This window comes from Leptosomus discolor, unplaced genomic scaffold (genome assembly GCF_034619465.1).
Source record: "Leptosomus discolor isolate bLepDis1 unplaced genomic scaffold, bLepDis1.hap2 HAP2_SCAFFOLD_35, whole genome shotgun sequence".
In the NCBI taxonomy this organism is placed as follows: Eukaryota; Metazoa; Chordata; class Aves; order Leptosomiformes; family Leptosomidae; genus Leptosomus; species Leptosomus discolor.
In genome coordinates, this window is record NW_028237764.1 from 448,472 (window position 1) to 459,095 (window position 10,624).

The window sequence follows — 10,624 nt, forward strand, 5'->3', positions numbered from 1 at the left end:
TGTAATGAGTTCCATTACTAGTGATATGCAGGGGAAGATGAGCAGTTCATTGCTGCTTCTGCAAAGCAACCAGTCATCAGTTTCCTCAGGGCGTCCTTGAGCTCCTGGTTCCTCATGCTGTAGATGAGGGGGTTCACTGCTGGAGGCAACAACGAGTACAGAACTGCCAGCAGAAGGTTCAGGGATATGGAGGAGATGGAGGGGGGCTTCAAGTAGGCAAAAAAACTAGTGCTGATAAAGAGGGAGACTACGGCCAGGTGAGGGAGGCAGGTGGAAAAGGCTTTGTGGCGTCCCTGCTCCGAGGGGATCCTCAGCACGGCCCTGAAGATCTGCACGTAGGACACCACAATGAACACAAAACACCCAAAGGATAAACAGACACTGACCACAATTACCGCAGCCTCCCTGAGGTAGGTGTCTGAGCAGGAGAGCTTGAGGATTTGGGGGATTTCACAGAAGAACTGGTCCACAGCATTGCCTTGGCAGAGGGGCAGTGAAAATGTATTGGCCGTGTGCAGCACAGCATAGGGAAAAGCAGTGCCCCAGGCAGCTGCTGCCATGTGGACACAAGCTCTGCTGCCCAGGAGGGTCCCGTAGTGCAGGGGTTTGCAGATGGCAACGTAGCGGTCGTAGGCCATGACTGTGAGAAGAAAATACTCTGCTGCCATAAAAAAGGGAAGGAGAAAGACCTGGGCAGCACATCCTGTGTAGAAGATGGCCCTGGTGTTCCAGAGGGCATTGGCCATGGCTTTGGGGAGAGTGGTGGAGAGGCAGCCCAGGTCGAGCAGGGAGAGGTTGAGGAGGAAGAAGTACATGGGGGTGTGGAGGTGGTTGTTGCAGGCTACAGTGGTGATGATGAGGCCGTTGCCCAGGAGGGCAGCCAGATACATAGCCAGGAAGAGCCCGAAGGTCAAGAGCTGCAACTCCCGTCTGTCTGCAAATGCCACCAGGAGGAATTGGTTGATGGAGCTGGCATTGGACATTATTTAATTGCAGGAATGGGAGACTGCTGAAAGAGAAAAAGTCATTGATAAGTGAGGGCAGATTTCGCTGAGCCAGTCTTATTCCATTTCCCATAGATATCTCCCACAATGGCTTCATTTTTGAGGGAACTTCAGACAGTCCCTTTTTGTGAGGTCAACATTGACGAGCAGGGACTCTACCCATGGGCTCCAGAGAAGTCAGACCTGTGCTATTGCAGTGGTGTCAAACAGCCCGTGCATTCAATAGCTGTTCCTGGCAATGGGTGCTTCACTTGAGTGAGAGGTATTTGCCTTGGTGACCGTGTGACAATTGTCCCTATTTATTGCAGTGTGATGGAGTCAGCACCCAGACCTGCTGTGTCTGAGAGGGAAAAGCCCGGGGAGGGACCCAGCCCTTCCAAATCTGCTCTCCTGAATAGCAAAGTCTGGGAAGGAATCACTGTAGGCTGAGAGAGAATATTTCTCACCATCATTTTCCATCTCCAGGCTCTCTCCAGACATGATAAGAGCAGCGTGCCTGTGGGGGAGAATGGGCCTGTCACTGGGTTCCCATCCCCCCCTGCTGAAGTGCTCCCAGCAAGGGGGAAGGGCACTTCAAGCTCTTCAGCCCAGGGAGATGCTCAGGTGCCCAAAAGACAATGCCCAGCATCTCCTAAAGAGAGACTCACCTTGTTTCAGGTTCCTGCACTCTACATTATCCAAAGCCCCCAACGTTCAGTGTCTCAAATGCATCTAAGACAATCCCCTGACGTCCAACGCCCACAACCCAGAGCTTTCAAAAGCAAGAACAGGAGCAGCAGGAATTGGAGAAAAAACCACAAAGCAATACCCTGATCCTTCTGCAAATGGGGAACAGGAGAGGAAGGCAGCTGGCACTCGGGAAAGCCTTCTCCTTACACAGCAGAGCACAGCACCTCCATGTTGGTGACATCCCAGGCATGTTGCTCTCAGTCCCTTTTATCTGCAGAAGGAAGAGGTTTATGTGTCAGGAGAGATGCAACTTTGCTGGGGATTTCTCCTTCCACCCACAGCTTCCCCCACAGATCTGTGAGGAACTCCCTGGCAGGCTGAGTGCTGATGCCAGCTGGTGACAGAGTCCATGCCCCAGGTAACAGCCACCTGAGGTGAAGAGACACAGCTTGGAAGGACAGCCCTGGGCACCCCTGGCTGCACACCCACCTTCACACCCCACAGCCATCCCCACCAGAAGGCAGCCGTCATGCCCTGTCCCTCTCACACTGCACTAGGGAAGCCCTGCTCTGCAGCCCGGCTTCCTCTTCTCCATCACAGACAGATCCCAGAGGTTGCACACATTCAGCAGATCCTGCAAGGAGCCACCGACACATCACCCTGCACCCAGAGACTTACTGTGTCAGAGGCTGGGAAGAGTTCTCCTCCAGTGAGCTCTCACCCATCCTCCCACTCTCCCCTGCCTTTAACCTCTCTCTGCCCCGCTCCTTTCTCCTTGGTGCCCACAGGCAGCCCCCTCAGCCCTGCTGCGCTTGGCAGAGCAGCTGCTGCTGGACAGAGCTGTCTCCCTGCAGCTCTGCCTGCTTGCTAGGAGCTCTCTCTGTCCCAGGAGCCCAGCCCAGATCAGCAGCACAGCAACAGCCCAACAACTTTTTAATCATCTCTCTGGTGGTTTAGTGTGAAGTTCATAAATCACAGAGACTGTGAGGAAGTTGAGGAAACCTCTTGAGGAGTCAAAGTCAAATGCAAACTCCAAAGTTTCTTGGAGTGCTAATGGGTTCCACTGAGGGAGGTTACTGACAAAGTCTCCCTGGGGGCTGGTTAAAAAGGAAAATGTGAGGCAGTGATGACAGGTGGGCAAAGGCAACATGAAGGTGGCTCAGATGATGAGTAAACCTTGGTGTGCTTTATCAAGACAAAAGACCAGGCCCTGAGCCCCAGCCCCTGCAAGGCAGACCCTGTCCCTCAGCCATTCCTCAGGGTTCTTCCTGGGGCAGGGTGATGTGGGGATGTGCAGTGCCAAGGGCAGGGCCAAGGTCCTCTGCTTCTGGGTTTGTGCTGGGTGGGCTGAGGAGGCACTGAGGTGCTGGTGCCATAAGGTATAAAGGGTCTTCTGGTAGGCCTTGGGGGTTGAGACAACAGCCACAGCCAAGGGGAGAAAGCCCTCGGCTCTCTTGGGGGCTTTTTGTCTTGCCAGAGCCCTTGAGCGTCTCCACCACAGGATGTCCTACAGTGTCCCACACCCGCGCTTGCCATTGCACCGTGCAGATCAGACTGTGCCCAGGAGAGGCCTGAGCAATGCCTGAGGGACATGTGGCAAGAGGACAGTGCTGCCAAGAGCTCTGGAGTGTCACCCTGTTCCCAGAATCACAGAACCAAGGAGGCTGGAAGGCAGCCAGCTGCCGCCTTTTCTGGGCTTCCCCTTCATGCTTGGTTTTAGCCAGCAGCTCCTTTCTCAGCCATGCCAGCCTCCTGCCACCTTTATGTGACCTCCAGCATGTCAAGGTGGACTGTTCTGGATTATTAAGAGGAGATCCTTGAGTATCAAACAGCTCTCTGGACCTGTCCTCTCTGCTTGGCTGTAGCCCATCAGTTCTTCTAAGAAGGTCCATCAGCAGGCCAAAGTCGGCCCTATAGTAGCCCTGTTCTTTCTTTTCTTCCCTTTTTCTCAGTATCCTCAACTCTACCTTCTCCCCCTGGACTTTTCCATTCCTAGCCAGCTCTTCCTTGTTTGTAAATGTTGTGTGTTAAACCCAGCAAGAATTTAGGCACAACCCTGCAGCTTGCACACCTCCCTCCTCCAACCTCTGTGGAACAGCAGAAAAGGAAAGAAGAGTAAAAGCAAGAAAACTTGTGGGTAAAGATGGTCACTTGGGGTCATTGCCCTGATTGTGTCCCCTCCAAACCTCTTGTACTCTAACCCCCCCAGTCTATTCACTGCTGGAGCACAGTCAGAAACAGAGCAGGCCTTGACGCTGTGCAAACACTCTTCAGCAACAGCCACAACATTACTGTGTTCTCAGCATAGTTTTGGTCACAAATCAAACACAAGACCATGGGAGCCTCCATGAACAAATGTATCTCCAGCCCAGCCAGACCCAGTCCAATCTCCACCCCTTCTCCATCCCCTTACTCTCATACTCAAGTCCCACACTGTGCAAAAGCACCTCACCTGCCACCACCCCTTCCCATCACGTGACTGACAGCTATTATTGCCTTATCTATGGGTCATCCCTCTCACATGTCCATGAAAAGATCCATAAAATGTCCACTGATTTAATGTTGTCCATGACTTGGGTTCCATTTGGGATGGCGGTTACTGAGGACAAGAGAGGTGTGATGTGTGGAGTTACTGGTCATGAAACCAGCTCAGGTTGGATCATTGCTTCACTTGCTCAGTTTTTTAGAATGCTCATTTAGGTGATATGTGCTGTAGAACTTTCTAAAATGTACAACTCAAATCGGGAGTTTTTTTCTACCCAGGTTAAATCTACTGCAGGTACACATCAGATTTTCCAGAAATAAACCCAGTGCACCCACATCTTTGAGAAAAGAAATCCCACAATCAGGTTGGCCTTTTCCTGAGGAAGGAGCAACCTGTGCTGTCTTTCCCGGACAGTTCCCTACGTGCACTATAGGGACATTATCTCCTTCTGCAATAGGCAGGTTTTTGTCTGGGCAGGGCCAGGTCGGTCAGTCGAGCCTCTGGTATTAACTACGCAGGTGGCTTCTGCCCAGTCTGCATCCCACTACTTGTATTTCCCAGCCCCCTTTGCTCTCACTCTTGTCCTTAACAGTCCCTTCTCTCGGTCAATCATTCCGGAGGCTGGTGTGTGACAGGGGATGTGGCACACCCAATCATTGCCACGTTCCCTGGCCCAGGGGCTTCTGAGGGTCTTTCAGAAAGGAATCCTGCTGTCTGCCTCAGGCCTTTCTGGGGTGCCACAGCACTTGCTGTTCAAGGCACAGGATGGTGTTTTGGGAGGTGGTTTGCGTCACAGGCCATGTTGCCAACCATCTGGTTGTCACTTCCACCACAGTAAGGACATGTCACTTGCCTGGGCAGGTTCGTGGCAGTGTGATATAACCCATCTGTGAGGCCTCTCTGGATTGATATCGCAGCCACCATCCTTCACACCACAGAGGCTTTGCTCGCTTGGCTCACTTGACTATGGTGCATGTGTCACACTCCTGAATAACACCTGCAATGGCTTCAGTGGTCCAGTCCACCCCTCCATCTCAAGCCCATCTGGACATCTGTTGGGGTGTTTACTGAGTTGGGGCTTGTCTTCCTATCTCATCCCTGGTTCCCTCGGGTGTCATATGGGTTCCCATCCCAAACATGGTGTACTCCATTGTTATGTCAATGTCACAGTCATGGCATCCTCAGAGGTGGCTTGGGTCCATATCTCAACCATGCTCTTCTGACAGCACCAAACAGTGACTAAATGGGTTTCATTGGGTTAGGCAAGACACCCTTCTGTTAGGCAGTGTGCCCACAGAGAGGGATTACCTGCCTTTTCAGGCTTCAAAGCACAGGCACTGGGCGGTGATAACCACCCTAGGGACCTGCCCACACACCTTGACACCCAGAGACTGGTTGCCTCAGGGCAACTCTCAGGATCTCCTCACCGCTAACTTCTCTCCTCTGATGCCACAATTCCACACCAGATTGCACAGGCATTAGGAGACAGCAACAATGTTCCCATAAAATTGCTGCATCATTATCTGGAGACCCAAGACTTATCACCTCCCCTTTCTGAGAAGAACAAGTGGGCAACAAAGAAAAGGACACCTCTGGTCTCCCAAAAGTAACAGATGGATCCACATTGAAGAGAAACACCAGTTACTAATGCCCAGTGACTTTGCAGAAGTCAATGATGTAAACATAGTATCATAGAATCATGTAATTGTTTGGGTTCAAAGGGACCTCAAACATCACCTAGTTCCAACCATTCTGCCATGGCAGAGACACCTCCTACTAGACTAAGTTGCTCAAGGTTCCATCCAACCTCATCTTGAAGACTTCCAGGGATGGAGCTGAGGCTGACCGGTCTGTAGTTACTTGAGTCCTCCTTCTTGCCCTTTTGAAGACTGGAGTGACATTTGCTTTCCTCCAGTCCTCAGGCACCTCATCTGTTCCCCACGACTTCCCAAAGACGAGGAGGAGTGGTCTAGCAATGACTTCCGCCAGCTCCCTCAGCACCCATGGGTGCATCCCATGAGAGCCCATGGATTTGTGTATGTCCAGCTTGCTTAACTGATCCCAAACCCAGTCCTCATCAACCAAGGCAAACTCCTCCTTTCTCCTGATTTCCTCTGGGGCCTCAGGGGTCTGGGACTCCTGAGGATTGTTCCCAGCAGTATAGACAGAGGCACAGAAGGCATTCAGTAGCTCCACCTTCTTTGTATCCTCTGTCACCAGGGCACCTTCCTCATTCAACAGTGGGCCTGCATTGCCTCTGGTATTAGTTTTGTCTGTAGTGTATTTGGAAAAGCCCTTTCTGTTGTCCTTGACCTCCCTTGCAAGGCTTAACTCCAAGGAGGCCTTAGCTTTCCTAGTTGCCTCCCTACATCCTCTGACAACACTCTTACAGTGCTCCCAATTGGCCATCCCCTCCTTCCAAGATCTATAGAATCTCTTCTTCCACTTGAGTTTGCCCATCTCGTCCTAGTTTTGACATGCAAGTCACCTGGCTCCCTTTCTTGATTTCCTACCCACTGGGATGCTCAGATCTTGAGCTTAGAAGAACTGGTCCTTGAATAAAAAACAACACTCTTGGGCCTCTTTACCTTCTAGTACCCTGTCCCATGGGATTATCCCTAACAATTGTTTGAAAAGGCCAAAGTTGGCCCTGCTGAAGTCCAGGGTTTTGATTTTGCTTGGTATTCTCTTCCTGCCACACAAGATCCTGAACTCCACCATCTCATGGTCGCTGCAGCCAAGGATGCCCTCGACCTTCACTGCTTCAACCAGACCATGCTTGTTAGTGAGTAGGAGATCCAACAGTGCTCCCCTCCTAGTTGGCTCATCCACCAATTGCATCAAGAAGTTATCACCGATGCACTGGAGGAATCTCCTGGGTAGTGAATGACTAGCTGTGTAGGCCTTCCAGCAAGTATCTGGGGAGTTAAAATCCCCCATGAGAAGCAGGGCCTGTGATTGTGAGGCTGCTGTCAGCTGCCTGTACAAGGCCTCTTCAACTTCCTCATCCTGATCGGGTGGCCTGTAACAGACACCCACAACAGTATCTCCCATGCTAGCCTGCCCCTTGAGTCTCACCCAAAAACTCAGCTCACTCCTCATCCACCCCTGGCCAGAACTCCATACATTCTAGTTGCTCTCTCACGTAAAGAGCGACTCCACCACCTCACCTTGTTGGCCTGTCTTTCCTGAAAAGGACACAGCCATCCATGACCACATTCCAGTCATGTGAGCTGTCCCACTATATCTCTGTAACTGCCACCAGATCATAACCTCTGGACTGCACAAGGGCACATGGCTGGCTCATGGTCATCCTGCTGCCCACCAGGACCCCTGCCTGTCTTTCCTAAAGAGCCTATACCCATCTGTTCCTGCATTCCAGTTACAGGAGCTATCTCACCACCTCTCACTGGTACCTGTAACATCACAGCCTTGTAGATGTGCACACATCTCTCATGCCTCTTGTTTGTTCCCCACTATCTGTGAGTTGCATAGAGGCATTTATGTGGGTCCCTCCCCCTGTTGAAGCCGACTTCCCAGCTGGAGTGCTTCCTGGCTGGAAATCATTCTCTTATACTTGATGTGCTCTCTCGCTGGCTGGGATCCATCTCCAGGGCGAGGGCATCTGTTTCTGGCACTGGCCTTGAAGTGGGATGGATTGAGGATCCCCTCCCCCAGCCAATCTAGTTTAAAGCCCTCCTTCTGAGATTGGCTAGCCTTTGTCCAAAGATGTTCTCCCCTTCTCTGAGAGAATGTCCTCCAGCAACCCCCAGGAGACCAGGCTTCTCAAAGCGAGTCCCATGGTCTAAGTAGCCAAAGCCCTGGCTGTGGCACCACTCCTTCAGCCATTCATGGATTTTCCTGAATCTAGTCTCTTCCAAGCCCCTTGCCTTTGACTGGGAGGACTGGTGAAAAGATGACCTTGGCCCCCGAGTCCTTCACTGCCTCTCCTAGGGCTCCGGAATCCCTCTCGATGCTCCTGACATTGCTTCTGGCTGTGTCACTGCTGCCTACAGGAAACAGCAGCAATGGAGAGTGCTCCATGGGAGGTACCAGGTCAGACAGACTCTCTGTGACATCCCTAATCCCAGCCCCTGGTGAGCAACAAAACTCTCTAGACAGTGGGTCAGCAAATGGGCGCCTCAGTACCCCTCAAAAGAGAGTCTCCCACTACTATTACCCATCGCTTTTTCCTGGATGCACTTATTGTAATTCGGGGAGCCGATCTAGCCGCCTTCCCCAACTCTGACACATTGTCTATCTCATCATCCTTTTTTCCCTCCTCATTCTGCAGAGCCATGAAGTGGTTCTGCAGGAGCACCTCAGGCTTTGAGGAAGGCTTCTTCCTCCTTCTGGATCTTCCCTGCACCAGTTCCCAATCTGCACTAGGGTTGGTTTCCCCCTGTTTTGGGTGTGCCAGTGGCAGAGTACTGGCTCTTTGGCCAGAGGGAGCGGTTTTGGGTGTGCTGGTGGAAGAACCTCAGGCTCTTTGGCCAGAGGCTGTGGTTCCGCTGCTGCATTCCCCTGCATCCAGCTCGCTCTCTCCTTCTCTGCCTCCCTGGTGCTCCGCAGCCTTGTGACCGTCCCCTGCAGCTCAGCCACCTGCCGCAGGAGGTCCTCCACCTGAGCACAGCTTTTGCAGCTGCGTTTGTTCCCCACCCCTTCCCCAGGAGGAAGGTCTAGGCACTTCCCCCAGGCTGAGGGCTGAACCGCAGCCTCTCCCTTCAGCAGCTCCGTCTGGGTGGAGGCACTGGTCCCCGCCGGGGCCGGTGGTGCAGAGTGTCCAGCCAGAGCTGCAGCCTTGGCTCTGCCACGAGTGCCCACCCTTCTGCCTCGAGGGTCAGGGAGGATGAGCGCCCTTGGCCTCTCCAACTGGCGGAGCTTCAGTGCCCTCCCCGCACAATGCCGCGGGAGCTGCTCGCTCCGCTCCTTTGCTCCCCACAGGCTCCTGTTGTGGGCAGGCAGTGACAGCCGGTGACAGCCGTTGCTCTGGCCATGCCGACGGCACCTCCGCCTCTCCCGCAAGAGCTGCCGGCTCCGGGCGGGTCTCGTCACTCCCCTGGTGTTTCCCTAAGTGTGAGATTTTTTTGATTTTTTTGTTTTTTTTTTTTTTTAAGTCTACTATAATCATTCTATCACATTGAAGTGGCTACTTGTTTACAGAATCTTCCTGTATTCGTTGGGAAGAAATGGATCTCATGAATCAGAAAACATGGAGGAAAGCTCTGCATTGTTCAGTGTCAGCTTGCTTCTCAAATGCCAATTGCATGAAGGATTTGTCAGCTTTATTTTGTAATGTTTTTTATAATATTGAAATTCTGTGCGTGTTCCGACTGGTAGTAGAGCGCGTTTTTAGCCTTAGTTCTTCCATCCAGAAGGTGTCAAATTGAGGAGTAATAGAGGAGGTTACAGGCAGGGCCTTAATCATTCCTCACTGTGGAATCTTTTGTCCTAGTCAGGTGTCCGCTTCTTGTGGAGTGTCTGCGTTTGTGGGGCGTGTAACAGTGGTCAGCTCGTAACCTTTGGAGTGAATCACTGACAGGTGACGCACAGCAATGAAGTAAAACATCCCTTGAGCTGCCTGAAGAACTTCTCTGGGGGAAAACTCACCCCCATGACTGCTCTGAAGAAGCTGCGGTTGGCTGGGGCAGACGTGGTAACGGGCTCCGTAAGGAAGTGTCAGTGTCAAAAGTGCAAGTGGAGTATTCCCCACCTCTGGTTTTTTGAGTGAGGTGCGTGTGAGTAAACTACACTCACAGCTCAGACATGAAGGCTTTTATTGCCCAGAACAGGCTGCCGGAGGGCTAAAGTACTGCATGGGTCGCTTAGAGCCGCCAGACTCTCTGGAGTGCTCTGAGGTTCCTTTGTGGTAGGAAAATGAAGAATATTTGGGTCAGTGCTGCCCAGGCTGTTCTTGCTTCACATTAAAACAGGACACTAAGCTAAATGGGTCGTGCTGGGTGACGTCATAGGTGGCTGCACAGGTGACAGGTCAAGAGCAGCCCCTGCCTTGTGCAGCTCCTCCTGCTGTCCCTGATGGCTCAGGAGCTGCTAGGGCAGGAGTGTGCAGCAGGCTTGTGCCGCTGCTGGGGATGTCAGTGATGGCTGAGGAGGGGACAGGACAGAAGCATGTCCTGGATCTCTTCCCGTTTCTGGCTAGCCCCTCTTGGCTGAGGAGCCAGGAGGTGCGGAGCAGGACCACGGCACGTGCAGCTGCTGGTGATGTCCCCTGTGCCTGAGCAGGAGATAGGGCAGAAGCAAGGTCCTGGCAGGTGGAGGTGCCTGTGATGTCCAGGGGGATGAGGAAAGGGGAGGCCAGGAGGCAGCCCCTGGGTTTGCAGCTGCTGCTGAGGTCCCAGGTGCCTGGGGAGTTGGGAGAGCAAGAGCTTGGAGCTGGGTTGTGCAGGGGCTTGGGATGGCCATGGTGGCTGAGGAGGTGTGAGGCCAGGGGCCAGCTGGGTCTTTG

General features: G+C 52.7%; 1 protein-coding gene across 1 annotated transcript; it reads right to left on the reverse strand.

The window, feature by feature from the left end:
• Positions 1 to 17: 17 nt before the first annotated feature.
• On the reverse strand, positions 18 to 983 carry LOC147412886 (olfactory receptor 14A16-like). Its single transcript, XM_086480764.1, has one exon. The coding sequence runs from the start codon at positions 981 to 983 to the stop codon at positions 18 to 20; it is 966 nt and encodes a 321-aa protein (XP_086336890.1).
• Positions 984 to 10,624: the final 9,641 nt, after the last annotated feature.

Bases quoted from the DNA above. Each gene is read 5' to 3' on its own strand.
- LOC147412886 (XM_086480764.1), bottom strand. From the start codon at position 983: ATGTCCAATGCCAGCTCCATCAACCAATTCCTCCTGGTGGCATTTGCA.